The sequence below is a fragment of the Daktulosphaira vitifoliae genome, unplaced genomic scaffold (assembly GCF_025091365.1).
Source record: "Daktulosphaira vitifoliae isolate Bord-2020 unplaced genomic scaffold, ASM2509136v1 Scaffold_1, whole genome shotgun sequence".
Taxonomy (NCBI): domain Eukaryota; kingdom Metazoa; phylum Arthropoda; class Insecta; order Hemiptera; family Phylloxeridae; genus Daktulosphaira; species Daktulosphaira vitifoliae.
In genome coordinates, this window is record NW_026099572.1 from 68,157,931 (window position 1) to 68,173,596 (window position 15,666).

At 23.4% G+C, this 15,666-nt stretch overlaps 1 protein-coding gene across 2 annotated transcripts; it reads left to right on the forward strand.

Moving 5' to 3' along the window:
- The first annotated feature begins 64 nt into the window (after positions 1–64).
- On the forward strand, positions 65–13,089 carry LOC126893741 (retinoblastoma-like protein 1). Of its 2 annotated transcripts, XM_050664202.1 has the most exons (17): positions 66–465; positions 521–660; positions 719–919; positions 971–1,158; positions 1,555–1,712; positions 3,957–4,089; positions 4,161–4,240; positions 4,596–4,768; positions 4,838–5,048; positions 5,117–5,320; positions 5,477–5,654; positions 5,808–5,989; positions 6,070–6,246; positions 8,743–8,857; positions 9,779–9,900; positions 10,589–10,765; positions 12,020–13,089. In XM_050664202.1, exons 1-17 carry the CDS (start codon positions 319–321, stop codon positions 12,191–12,193), a joined length of 2,760 nt encoding a protein of 919 aa, XP_050520159.1. In that variant the 5' UTR covers positions 66–318; the 3' UTR covers positions 12,194–13,089. The 2 variants fall into 2 exon arrangements, with proteins under 2 accessions (XP_050520157.1, XP_050520159.1); XM_050664200.1 differs by having other exon boundaries at positions 65–465; positions 719–1,158.
- The last annotated feature ends 2,577 nt before the right edge of the window (positions 13,090–15,666 follow it).

The window sequence follows — 15,666 nt, forward strand, 5'->3', positions numbered from 1 at the left end:
TTTCCCGCCTTTCGGTAAAGAAATTTTATCACTATAACAAATTTTGTTGTTCTTCTTCTTGATTTTGCCGCCTCTGTGATTAGTGATTAGGCGACGTGTAGGTGTTTTGTTGCATTTAGATGTGTTAGTTTGTTTAATTTTATATATGCTAAATTAAAAAATTATTTATTCCTTAGTAAATATGTATAAATGTTTATTATAGAAGATTAAATCTATAGAAGTTTTATTGTTATACGATGCAAGGTGTATTATAATTACTGCTGTTGTTAAAGTCAACAACGATTTATTTTAAATAACATTTACATTTTGAAATATACTATGGGTGTACCAGTAACCTTAGGCGTAGATGCAGATATCTACAATGGCAAATTTCAAGAATTGTGTAAAGGTTTGAATTTAGACAAGAATGCTGCCAATCGAGCGTGGTCTGCTTATTTAACTGTGAAAGAAAACTATTCGTTAGATGTAAGTTAGCTTTATCAACTTCAAGTATAACATTTTTTATACATTATATATTTAGGGTAATCCTAATCACTGGTTAGCTTGTGCAATATATGTTGCTTGTCGTAATGTAACAGAACAAACTGTTGGTGATAGTGAAACTTTAATTGAAGGAAATTTAGTTAGTTTAACAAGATTACTTCGTCTTAGCAATATAAAGTAAGGTTAAGTAAAATTGTATTTTTCTGTTTTATTATTTATATGTTCATTTTTTTAGCTTGATAGATTTTATAAGTAAAAGTAAAAAATGGGCAGACATGATTAATATGCCATTGGAATTACGTCGTAAAATTGAAAAACTTGAAAATAATTTTGCAGTTTCTATGGTTATATTCAAGAAATTTCAACCCATTTTTAAAGCCATGTTTAATGATTCAATTGATGACAACTCTAAGTCTCGATTGTCTAAGAAACAAAAGTATATTATTAATATTTATTATTTTCCAATATTATTTTTCTTTGATTTCAGAGTTTCATGTTCATTTTCCAAACTATTTGAATTTTGCTGGACATTATTTGTCTCTACTAAATCTGAGTTCCCATCTTTAAGTGATGATCTAGTAAATTCATATCATTTATTGCTAGCCTGCTGTGATTATATTTATACAAATGTTCTTATAGCTGACTTAAGAGAGCTTTTAAATAAATCATTCGGAGGTAAAGTTGTATATTCCTAGTGTTAAAAAAGAAATGTTAATTTTGAGCATATGAAAATCATATGCTGTGCTTATTACAGCACATACAAGCAATAAAATATATATAAATTGTCTGATAATTCAGGAATTTATTTTGATATTTGATAAAAATTTCTCAAGTTTATTTTTTAAATAGCCTAGCAAATAGATTCATCTTAAATTATAATTAATATGTAAAATTTACAAGATCAAAACTGTATGTTTAACAAAATTTATATGCATTAATTTTTCATTTCTATTTTTTTGTATCTTATTTTAAAATTCATTATATTTATGTTTAAAAGATGTTTCAATATATATTTTACATAAGTGTCTAGTATATTTTTTAATAATGATATTTAATTTTTAACATTTTCAGGTCTTCCATATGATTTTGATACACCTTCATATATTTCACCAAAAAAACCAATTTGTATTATTGACTATTTATGTCAAAACTATGATGGTATAGCTACTGAAGCAAAAGGGATTAAATTTCATTGGAAAATTAATTTAAAAAAACTAATTGATAGACAAGTAATTTAGTACATGTTTAACTATAAATTAATCTAAATATATTTATAATAAAAAATAGCACAGTGGGGTCGCGGCATAGTGGACACATTGCATAGTAGGGTCCAGTGTAGATTTAATCTGACAGTGATTAAAATCACTATCATAAGAAACGCTTCGATGCAAATCTGTAGATAGTGTTTAATTTTAAAAAATTGATGGATAATTGCAAAAGCAACATCAACTTCTATTAAAATAAAATACAAAACCCATAATTATCATACAAAAATAGTATATTTTTCAATATGGTAGCCATTTGCGTATAGAAGATAGATCGTCGGGACAAATTTTTTTTTTTCATTTTGTAGTACATAAAATAAGCTTTAATTTTATATATGTTTAAAGGACGCAGTATTTCCGGAACATTTTCAAAAATTAAGTTGAAAAAGTTATTTTTTGTAAAAAAGTTACTATTTTAAATCCTCCCAGTGAGCAGAATAAGTGTTAGATTTTCAAAAAAAATTATATCAAATGAAAGGGAAATATCTAAGGTTTCAATACAAAAAAATATTATTTTTATTTGTTCATTTTTGAAAAAGTTATGGCAGTTTTAAGTACAAAAAACATCCCGATAAAATGTAATTTTTATCGCAAACATTACATTTTTTTTTAAATTTTCGACAGCCATTTGCACATAGAAGATAAGATGTCGGGACAAATTTTTTTTTTTCATTTGATAGTATATAACATAACCTTTGATTTGATATATGTTTAAAGGACGCAGTATTTCCGGAACATTTTCAAAAGTTCAGTTGAAAAAGATCTATGTTTTTTACAATATTTTAAGTTTTGAACGCCCCCTATATAAGGGGAAATTGTCCAATTTTAATAAAAAGTATGTCAAATGAAAGATGTACTTATAATGTATTTAGAAAAAAAAAATTTGTGCTGATATATACATTTTTCAAAAAGTTATAGCATTTTTAAGTTGAAAATTTAAAATCGAAAATCGAAAATTTTAACACAAAAATAGTGTTTTTTTAACTACGGCAGCCGTTTAAATGTAGAAAAAAAAGTGTCGGGACAAATTTTTTTTTTTCATTTTGTAGTACATAAAATAAGCTTTAATTTGATATATGTTTAAAGGACGCAGTCTTTCCGGAACATTTTCAAAAATTAAGTTGAAAAAATTAATTTTTGTAAAAAAGTTGCCATTTTAAATCCCCCCCAATGAGCAGGTTAAGTGATAGATTTTCAAAAAAATGATATCAAATGAAAGGTAAATATCTAAGGTTTTAGTATAAAAAAAAATTATGTTGATTTGTTGATTTTTCAAAAAGTTATGGAAGTTTTAAGAAAAAAAAGTGAAAAAATTTCGAAAATTAGCGATTTTTAAATTTGTAATTTTTTTGGATATTTCCCCCATTTGCGGGGAACGAGGGAATTTTTTTCAATTTTTAAGGGTAATGTCTTCAACTAGATACGATTTGTGATCTTTTGACGTATTTTTGAAAGAAATCGGTCCAGTGAGAGCTGAGAAAAAGTGGCAACAGACATAAAAAAAAAAACACATCATAGTAAAATTAATACCTTCTCCGCTTCGCATCGAAGCTAAAATATCTTAATACATTTTAGCTTATTTTTTAAATTAACTAACTGAAAAATTATAGTATAGTTGTATATATTATTTCAATTACTAACATATTTTATTTTATAAAAAAAATTTGACTAGAAATTTCTTTTAGTTAACTTTCAGATTTGAGTTCTCTAAAAATACAAATTATAACATGATATAATCTTCAACATGGTCAAAGCTTTTTTTTTTTTTTTGAAATTTGAGCCATGTTATAATTAGATATGAAACAAAACTATTATTACTAGAAAAACATGTTTGCATACATCTAAATTATTTAAGTACAATGTAATTTTTTATTTAATAATAGAAGGAGAATTAATCATTTATAGTATTAGACTAATTTTAATATGTATTTAAACATACATAAAAACTTTTATTTTTATTTTTATTCATTAAATGTGATTTATTAATCCTTAATCAGCTTAATGACATCTATTAATTTTAATAGTAAAAGTAGCTCATTAAAATTTTTGTTTATAAAATAAATTATTACGTTTTTCAATAATATTATTGCAAATTAAATCAAATTGATTTATTTTAATTAAGTTAAGTATTGATTGAAGTGGTAAACTTCATCAACATTTTTTTTTTAATAAAAAAGTGAATATTTACACATTTAAAATTGTGTGTAGATTCTTAAAGGAGATGTTGAGCTTATGTTATTTTTGGATCCTATTAATTTTGAGAACAACTTAAAAGCTATCAATAAACGCTATGAACAATATGTCTTAAGTGTTGGTGAATTTGATGAACGAATATTTCTTTGTAAGTAGTTTAAGAATATTTTATAAACTTGTACAATACATTTTTTTTAATACATAAATATTATTTATTAGCTGAAAATGCCAATATTGAAATAGGACCTTCAACTGAGTGTTCAACTAAAGATCTTGTTAAAGAAATGAAAAATAAAAAGGTATACTCTATTATTATTTTTATATAAATCTAAATTATTATAATTAAATACTTTAAAATTTTATTTAAAAATTTTGAAGTTTAACAGAATTTTACTATGAATAAAATAACTGAAATCTGAATATGCGAGTTTATTTTGTGGTGTTTTGAGTTAAATATTTTTCTAGATCATTAAAGTATTATATTTTTAGTACTTTAGACTTGCATTACTTTTAAAGTGAAGATTAAATTTTAAATAAATTAAAGTCTTGAACTTATCTGATTGTACTGCCTTCTTTGTTTAAAAGAGTTATTTGTTTTGTAATATTTTTGTTCATTGTAGTAAAATATGTGCTTATATCAATTTTTCTCCTTAGATGAATTTTTTAAATTATACTCCACTGACTGCTCAAACCTATTTAAAAACTAAAAATGATAATTCTCATGAAAATATATCGGTGAGAAGTGATTCAGATATGCTATTTAAAATTGAATCAATTTTAACTGATTTCTATCCACATCCTTCAGATAACTTGTATGCATTGTTTATGTAAGTTTATGATGATGGTACATTTAAAAATAATCTATGTAGTTTAAAATATATTCTACAATTTAACAGGTCTTGTTCAGGAGATTTAAAAGATAATATTGAAAATTTAGTAAATGAGCTAAGTACCAAGTTTTATGCTAAATATTGTCTTGTTGATCAAAATTCATCTTTAAATTGTGAAACTGCTAAGAAAAAACTCCATATGGCAAAAGTTTGGTTTTATAAGTTGTTTGAAAATATTGTTGATAAAGAAGCAAAAAATCCCAAGTATGACATCAGAGTAAGTAGAAATTACTTACAAAATAAAAATACTATATTAATTATATTATATTTGTTATTTTTTCTTAGTCATTGATGCTTCACAATATATTTCATGAAACCCTGTTTGCTTGTTGCTTGGAAATGATATTATTTTCTTATAATTCGCATTTTACATTTCCATGGGTCCTTAATGTTCTTGAAATACATCCTTATCATTTATATAAAGTGATTGAAGTAATTGTGCGAGTAGAAGATAAATTACCAAGAGATATGGTAAAGCATTTAAATAGGGTAAGTTAAATTAGATTTCATTAAAATTAAAATATTAATACAAAATGTTTTTTTTTTTTTGGTTTTTATACCAAATTTTAACTCATTGATTTGAAAAAAAATGTGACAAATTATCTTAAGACCGTTCAAATTACAAATATAATTGGTGATTTCTAGGTTGAGGAACAGGTATTAGATAGTTTGTCATGGCAATCTAAAAGTCCATTATGGGAACTAATCAATATAAATGATAAAAAAATTCCAAGGTATGAAGATATTGCATTAATTAACATTGTGAGTTCAAATACAATTAATCAAAATCAGAAAGTAGAAAATAATATTACCCTACCAAAAGGTAATTTGCACTTTGTATACATATAGTATTTAAATTGGATTAATATAATATTATTCTAATAATAATTTATTATAAACAGTCCTCTAACCATATTTATTATAAATATTATAAGTTGTCTGTTAAAAATTTAATCATGATTCAATATTACTTTAGATAGTCCAATATCTGATAGATTTATATCACCAGCGCCTGGACATCCAAATGTCTTCAAAACTGGTCGTCAAGTAATAGTGAATGAAAATAAACAATATAATACAACTCAGTGTTACAACAATTGTGCAATTCAAGTTTCTCCTGCTAAAAAGATTGGTACATTTGGGCTTTTTTTTAGAAAAGTATGTGAAGTGCATTGGTTATAATTTATTTTTAGATTATTTAACTTTATAAAATTTAACTGTTAATATTTTTGTTTTAGTTTTATTATTTGGCTGCTGTACGTATGCAAGATTTATGTTATCAACTAAGTATAAATGAAGATTTAATGCGTAAAATTTGGACTTGTTTTGAACATGTTATTATTGTACAAACTGATATGATGCGTGATAGACATTTAGATCAAATATTGATGTGTACAATCTACATAATCTGTCGAGTTAGTTGTGTTTATTTAATTTTAAATATAAAATGAAAAGCAAATACCTTAGTATACTAATAACAGATAAATACCAAAAATTAATATTAGAATCCAGAGGCAGATTGATAAAATTTTGAAATAACAAAAAATTATGAAGAAATGTGACAAAACCACAATATTTTGATAAATGTATTAACCTTTGATGTACTTAATATTTTGTATATTTTTTTTTTAATAATTTATTCATTGTTAGACTATATTAAAATCATATTTATTTATAAAAAATAAAAAAAAATCATTTTAAAAATAGTAGTATTTTAGAGCTTTTCTTACAAAAAGGTTTAATGAGTTATTAACAATTTCAGGGGGAGTACTTATTGAGTTATAAGCATTTTAATAAATAGAGTGGGTACTGTTATTTATTTTTAATTCATACTCCAACCATGCTATATACCCACACCATGTATTAAAATGCTTATAACTCAATAAGTACTCTTCCTACAATTTTTAATAATCCATTAAAATTTTTGAAAGAAAATCTCTAAAATAACTATTTTGAAGTTTAAAATAAAATAGTTTATTATTAAAAACAAATAATAAATATGATTTTGACATAGTTAATGTTTAATTTATTAAGAAAAAGAGTAGGATAAAATATTTAAGTAAATTAAAAGTTATTATTTTAAATCTCATAAAGTTTTTCCCTCTTATATTATTACTGAAGCAGTTTATCAAAAAAGAATACTTTTGAATTTAAAGTGAACCGATCTGCCTCAATTTGTATCTTATTATTGAAAACCTTGAATTTGGTTTGAAAACCAAACAGAACATTATTATTATTTATATATTGGGAGTACAAATTAATTTGTTCCATTTTTTTAATTAAAAAAAAAAAAATTATTCAAATACACAGTTATTGAATAGACTATTCAAAGTATTAAATCCCATTGCAGAAAAACTTTTCGTCCTTTGAGGCAATCCAATTTTTAAGCCATTTTTCAATTTCTTTGAAAGAAGAGAAATCGGTGACCTGTCAAATCGTTTTGCATCCGATGAAATAACCAATAGTTAGAAGGAGCAATGTCAGGAAAATATAGCGGGTGTAGTAAAATATCCCATTTAACCGTTTCCAAATATTTTTTGACAACTTTAGCGACGTGAGACTGAGTGTTGTCGTGCAGAAGAATAATTTTATCGTGCCTGTCTTTATATTCCGGTCACTTTTCTTTAAACGCACAGCTCAAATGAATTAATTGCAGTTTGTACTGTTCACCAGTAATGGTATTACCTGGTTGTAGCAGCTCGCAGTACACCATGTCCCTCAGATCCCACCAGATACACAGCATTACCTTTGAACCATGAATATTCTGTTTTGGTGTTGATGTTGATGGTAATGATTGTCCAAACAAGGAGTAGTAATCTTTTTTTCTTGGGGTTGTCATAGTAGATTCACTTTTTGTAACCAGTCCCTATGCGTTGTATAAAACCTTTTCTGTTTTGCCTTTGAATCAGCTGTTCTCAAGAAAAAAATCACCTTTCCACATCTCGTGGTCTCAGGTCATAAGGGACCCAAGTACCTTGCTTTTGGATAAATCCTAATGACTTTAATCGTACAGATTGTTGAGTCGCTCCCAATGTGAGTGGTTCCGACCAAGGTCTGTCATTAACTCTAAAATCGCTACTTTTAAAATGCTGAAAACCATTCTCTATATGATCTGTCAGTTGAAGCATTGTCACCGTAATTCTCCATAAGTATCCGATGAGCTTCAGCTGCACTTTTCTTCCCATTAAAAAAAAAGTTAATATTTTCTGCAAATGCTATTTATTAATTATAAAATCCGACATTTTTAATACCGTAACAATTTTTTTTTTCAATTTATCTAAAATATATATAAACTGTATGTTATCGACAAATGTTTAAACTGTCTGAAATCACGTCAAGTAGCTGTTGAAATAAAGAATTTAATATTTTTAGCACCATCTTTTTGAAAACGGACCGAACTAATTTGTACTCCCAATCTTAAAAATTAAAGTTATTTTAGTTTTTTACTAAAGCATTATTTTGGAACCCCTGTAGGGTAGATATAGTGAGTTTTTCATTCAATGTTAATATTGTATATATACATTCATAAAAATTTCAAGTCATATGCTCTCTATTTAACCTTTTGAATTTCAGTGAACTTTAAATAGTAAAATATTTTTTGGGTTTTATTTATCTTACAAAATTTTTTATGATTTATGAACAAATTTTATTTTATATATTAATATTTATATATCTTAAGACAGAAAATAAACCTAAATATGCTTAATGATTAAAATTTTCAAACCTGTACCTCCTCTATACTATAGAGTCTATAGCATTGTTTTAAAACTTATAGTTTTTTTCAAAACACTGGTTCACAATTTTTTATAATTTTCTTGGCAGATCACTTAATAAATAAAAATTAATAAGAATACTAGATGCCTCAATAGTATTAACTATTATACTCACTAACAATTTATTTAAAATTCTAGGTTGTCAATTTAAATTTGCGATTTCAAGATATTATGAAATGTTACAGAAATCAACCACAATCTGCTTCTCATATTTATCGAAGTGTTTTGATTTCGTCAAAAAATTTTAGTCAAGGTATATTCATACAATAAAATTTTTAGAATGAGTTTCAACATATTTTTACATATATGGAAACATATTTTTAAAATACTATATTACCATTTAATTAACATAAGACTTATTTTTAATTTACACAAGTTAAAAATTTGCTAAAAAAAAAAATAAAAGTTTTAAAGTATAAAGTGAAAATTACATTGTAAATTTTTGATTTTTGTGTACATTCTAAATAATTTAAAAAATTCATATGTTTCTCAATACAGTATCATGAAATATCTGTTTTATATTACATAATTGTTTGACCAACTAAATGATAATAAATAGATAATTATATTGTGGTGAACTTTTTAAATTTTTTAATAAAAAAAAATATGTAAATATATATAATTATGGCTAAAAACCAAATTTATTATGGTTTTTTAAATGTTGGAAACTAAAAGTATTATAAAATCATATTCAAAACCATTACTTAGGTTTCGTTAAGATTTTAAATATAATTTGATACTTTATAAAATTTGAATACCAAAATGAACCGATATTTTATTAGTTAATTTTGGGTTTTAAACTTTTTTATAATCAAGTTTTAAGTTAAATTAAGGTTTCAAAATTGAACTTGTATATTTTTGTTTTCTGTTATCATTTTTTCAACATATACTAAAAAAAATTGATATAAATAATAATTTAATAGATATAAGAATAAATACCAAAAATTATTATGCCAAACAGAAATTATTTCAGTTCCTAGTTTTGCTTAAAATAAAAAAAATTCAGTACAAAATATTTCAAATTATAATTTTAAAGTTTAGTACAATGTTTTTTTCTATCACAAGTAATGCTCAAAAATACAATTTTAAAAACCCAAACTCAAAATTTGTGTTGACCAGTGTTCTTAATTATTTTTAAAAGTGGTATTAATTGATTTATTTATTTTTTTTATAGAAGAAATTGAAAATAGTGGAGCCCAATGTGATGAAGAGCGTATTGATCTTATTAAATTTTATAACACAATATTTGTTTTAAAAGTCAAAGATAATGCTCTCAAATATTCAACAAGCAATAGTGTAAGTTTTTAAGCCATAAAAATATTAATTGTTCAGTAATATATAAATTATTTTTTTTTGTTAAAAAACTTATATAACTATATTTTGAATTTGGAGGCTTTATCTAATTTTATGTCAGTACACTATTGTCATTTTTAGTATAATAATACAGCCCTAATAGGTTTGTAATTTCATGTTCTAAGAGTTTTTTGGAGAGCTACGTTTAGTAAAAAATAATGCAATTACTTTAAAGTATACAGGTATTATAATTTTAAATAAAATGCATAATGTAGTGGACTACTGAGTTGTTGTCTTAATACTGATGTTAAGTTCCACTATTACTGTTGAGTTGTACTAGATAGAAACCATATGGAAACATATCCTGTTCCCTACCCACAAAGTTAGATGACAATGCTTTTAGATAGAAGGCAAGTTTATCTATATACAACATTTATAAAAATGCAACATACAAAGAATTCCACCAGGCCCTAAAGATTAAAAAAAATCCAATTCCAAATAGTGCTTATTTTGTTGTACATAACTTATTTAACCATCATTAAATAATTCTCATTTTAATAAAAATGATACATTTTAAGATTGCTTTTATAACATACATAAAATTTGATTATATCTAGTATAACAAACTTCATTTTCTTTACTTATTAACTTATTTAAATTAGTCTAATAATATTATGTTTATTTTTTATAGAATGAAAATATTGTTTTATCTCCTTTACCAGCTACAAAAACACAACTACATTCACCTACTACTAGAAGAGTTAGTGACCGTATTCCAATATTTATTCGCAAACTTGAAGCTCAAGCTAGTCCAATCAAGTCACCAATTAAGCCTCTTAGTTATTGTATAAATCAGAGTCCAAAAAAAGTATGTTAAAATAAATAGATCCACTAGTTTATATTTTAGAATTTTTTTTTTTAATATTCATTTTCCTTAAATAAAAACAAAAGAAAAAAATTATCATTTCTTTAATGAGGAATTCAATCTCCCACGATGTTTGACATTCCAAAAAACTTATGATCTAGCAAATATATTGCATGACTTTTTTTTTTAATTGTTACAGTTTTGAATTAGATTAAAAAACATATTTTTCTTATTTATCTCTAATAAAAAAGCAAAAATTCTTTTGTATTTTAATTTTAAAATGGCTATTTTAGCCTTATTCTTACTAATAATTTTGATAGATCGATATCAACATTAGGATTAGTACTTATAAAGTTGCAAGTATTTTAATACATAAAGAGGGCATGTATCACTGTTGGATTATGCATTTTAAATATACACTAGTATGACAAGCTGTACCTACATACCCACTATGTATATTAAAATGCTTGTAACTTAATAAATACTTATGCCAGAGTTTGTTATCAACCCATCAAAATTTTAAGTAAGAAAAAATTGGCTATTTTATAATTTAAAATTTTTTTTAATATGCATTTATTAGCTCAAAACTAAACAAATTATTTAAAAAAAGATTTTTTCTCTTAATTTCAATTATATAAATTGGTAACAAAATACAGTGATTTTTTTAACCTAAGTCACTCAATTATTCACAATATAAATATAATATTGAAATAAAAATTAATATTTTTTAACTGCATATTTTTCTTGATATAACAGCTATTTTTTTATTACTAAAAAAATTGAAAATTTTAAGTATATATTATAATACATAAAATTAATAATATAATAAAATTTTAAATAGTGATAAAATTTTACAGATAGTTTTAAAATTGTATAGATTAAGTATGACAAATTTATTTTGTCCAAGTTATTTACCTTAATTAGTATACAGGTTATCTGAAGGTACCTCAAAAGAGTAATAAGACTAAGGGTACTTATCTATTACGAGCACAAATTACTCTTAAAGTTACTACCAAGAATATGTCGTATAAATACCCAGCCGTGTTTGAATGAGAAAGCTTTTAGACATTAATTAGAAAGGATAAAGTTCAATAATGACACAAACGGAATAATTAAACGATTTATAACAAACATTATAATGTTAAATAAAATATTTTTATTTCTTGCTTTATAGACAATATATAAATATATATAATTACACGAGCTATCTAAATTTATCTGTTGTAAATCTATATATTCAATTTTTTTTTTTTTTAGGATTTGGAAAATATTAATTTAGTAACAATGCGTCCTCTTACAAAAAAAAGAAGTATTAATAGTGATCACATTGATACTCCTAATAAGAAACAAAAAACTCCATCCCCTCCTGTAATAACAAAAAGGTTACAAGGTCTTTTAGAAGAACGTTTAGAGCATAATAGTGACAAATAATTATTTTTACTTCATTTTTCTATCTTGTGAATTTTTATGTTATTGCAACTTTTATTTTAAGAAATTAGTTGTAAAATTAAAATGTGTGGATTATATTTCATAGATTGATATTATGCATTATAACTCATATTTTAAGTAATTGTAGACTCAGATTACTGTTTTCAGATAAAACATTTTAGTAAATATTAAACTGAATAATTTTATGAACATTTATTTAAATAATAAATAAAATAAATAACTAATCATAAAATTAGGTAATACTGCAATTTTTACTACTCTAGATCTCATGTTCTTTTATTATAATTTTTCACTGTAAAAACAAAATGTATATTATCGACAAAAACTTATAAATATATTTGTATACACATGTTCAAAAGTAAAGATAGGGTTTTCATATTATTCGATCAACAAAACCTTATTCCTTACATATTAAATATCTAATAACTTAACTGCTTGAATAATTTTAATTTTATTTAATAAGTATATTAACTAATTATGACATTTTTATTATTTCTTAAAAACTAGTATAAACGTGTGTAAAATAATTTGTGTAATCCTTAATGATGTAGAGCCTATTTATTTATATATATAATTTTAAATTATACATATTAAAAATATTTTTGTGTATATTTTTATGTGACATTTGAAAATTTCTTTAATAGTTGTACTAATTACAAATTTTATATTTATATATTATTTTATTTTACTATCAATATTGTATTTAAAAAAAATTATACATTTTAATTTCAATTGTGGACTTTGGTTATTTTATAGTACTATTATGTTATTATAATTAATACTGAATACTAAATATTAAAGTAAACATATTATTTACTAAATTTAACAAACATATAATTACTACTTTTATTACAATATAAATTAAAAATAAAATTCAAGATGGATTTATTTTTCTTGTTACAAGTATAAACAATTATTAATAAATCTAAATTATTCAAAAGCTCACTTTATCAGTTTATTTTTACTATTAGATTTGTATGCAAAGCTATTTATGATCTACAGACTATCCCCATATTGTGTTAATATATCCATAAACGTATTTATTACAAGTTTTATGATTTATAAGTGTAATATATGAATAAATATAATTATTTATAATATATAAATATAAAGGAAAATGGTGTTATTTAAAAAAAAGGTATGTCGAATGAAAGAAGGATATAAATATTATTTCTCATAAAAAAATTATATTGATCCATTCATTTTTCAAAAAGTTATAGCATTGTAAAGTTAAAAAATATAAAAAAGAATTTTATTACAAAAATCGTATTTTATCTTCAATGCAAAGCTAAGAAGGTATTAGTTTTACTATAATGTGTTTTTTTTTGTCACCAGTGTTCTCATCTACCACCGAACCGATTCTTTTTTTCTCAAAAAATTCTTTTTTATATTTTTAACTTCATAATGCTATAACTTTTTGAAAAATGTATGGATTAATATAAGTTTTTTTTTATAGATGCATGATGTATTTACCTATTATTTGGTATATATTTTTTTTATATCTGACCCTTTACCTGCCCACAGGGGGGGATTTAAAATGACAACTTTTTCACAAAAAATTTACTTTTTCAACTTAAATTTTGAAACTGTTCCGGAAACTGTCACTTTTATATATATCATAAATTAAAGATAATGTAATATATTTTATTATGGAAAAAAAAAAATTTTGGACTTTATTTTGTCTTCAAGGTAAAAATAATTACCTTTAGTATTTTTTAGTTACGTATAATTCTTGATTTTTCAATTATGTTTTTTTAATTTTTCCTTTATACCTTATAAGAGTATCAACTTCATTTTTTATGGGCAACATACATTTTTAACTACATTATAAGATAAAAAAAGATCTAATTAAATAAATTAAAAAAGTTGTGGAAAATTTTTGGCACATAATTTTGGAAATTATAACAATTATAAAATATAGAGTAGAGGTGAAGTGTGGGTTGTTATTTTTGTTCAAAAGAAACATAACCGCGCTCTTATTCTTCTCTATATTTAAAAATGTTAATAACTTCTGAAGTACAATTTCAAAAATTTTGACCAGTCATTTTTATTTTATTATCTAGTTATATATATATGTACTCTATAACATTATTCTTTTTTGTAATTTCTCCATAAATATCATTTTTACACTAGATTATATTACTATAATAAGTCTTTATTTATGTATTTTGCTTATAAATTATAAGACTTGTAATCAGGATATAGTTAAGGAGTTTATGTTGCTTTTGGAATCGTTCAATAATTTGTTCTAAAAATTTAACACTGTAAGGATTTGCATTGAAGCGTTTTTTATGATAGTGGTTTTAATGTCACATATCTATACTTGTTCTAACTATGTCGCGATCTCACTGTGGTGGGGTTTTTATTTATTTTGACAAGTAACACACTATATTTTAAATTCATATTGTCTTCGCCAAGTTGTTTTTTAATTAACAATGACAAATTTTATTTAAACTAAAAAATAGCCTCATTATCTTGATTTAAGTATACTAAAAAATATTTGTCATTGAATAATTACATGATAATTAAACATTTTTGTCTATGTTTTCATCATCAATACCTCAATTCAATAATGTTGGATATCATTTTTTCGTATTAATTATTAGATAATAGATGTACTAGCATTTACTTAAAATATTTTCCCAGACTCAATATTTATAATATAGGTTATAAGCATCTATACAATCTATTTACATGGTGATTGATTAAGGATAATACACTCATTTTCTTAAAAACTATTGACCATGTTCAATTTTTGTAAAGGCAAATATTGTTAACAAGCAATAACAGAACTGTCCATTGAATGAAAAATATTACAAGAACAAAATTTCTTGAAAATTATTATATCATTAAATTAAAATTAGGGGTACCTATTATAGAAAATTAATGTTAAGGTTTTTGTCTCTGAAAGGATAGAAAAAAACGATATCACTAAATATCTTTGTAGTTTTTTGAAGTAATATGCACGTATATAAATTGAAAATATGCAATAGTTACTCAGAAAATTAGTGTCTTATCTAATCGATCGTTCGTATAGATGCATAAAATATATTTTATGCATCCGTGTTTATATTAATAGTAATTGGCTCCCTTCCTACTACTACACGTCAGATTTTAAAGAGTATAAATAATTTTACGATACATTTATTAATAATTTCACAATATAGGTATATTTAATTATTAGATCTGAGCATTTAGTTATTGTAGCTTTTCAGATCTCAGTAACATACTTTATTTTAAAATGCGTTTAATCTTAAATCAAGTAATACATAATTTTCAGCATCTATATTTGAATGTGATTATAATATAATAACTGTAAAATTTTTGTCATGGATTTACTGATGACGTTTAAAACAATAGAATAAAAAATAATTGATAAATTATATTTATATTATATTTTAATATATTTTTCTGTGCGAATCAAATTTTAATACATGATTGAAAGAGAATATAGA

Bases quoted from the DNA above. Each gene is read 5' to 3' on its own strand.
- LOC126893741 (XM_050664200.1), top strand. From the start codon at position 319: ATGGGTGTACCAGTAACCTTAGGCGTAGATGCAGATATCTACAATGGC. The intron at 4,090-4,160 runs GTAAGTAGTTTA...ATTATTTATTAG, and splicing joins TGATGAACGAATATTTCTTT to CTGAAAATGCCAATATTGAA. The intron at 8,858-9,778 runs GTATATTCATAC...TTTTTTTTATAG, and splicing joins GTCAAAAAATTTTAGTCAAG to AAGAAATTGAAAATAGTGGA.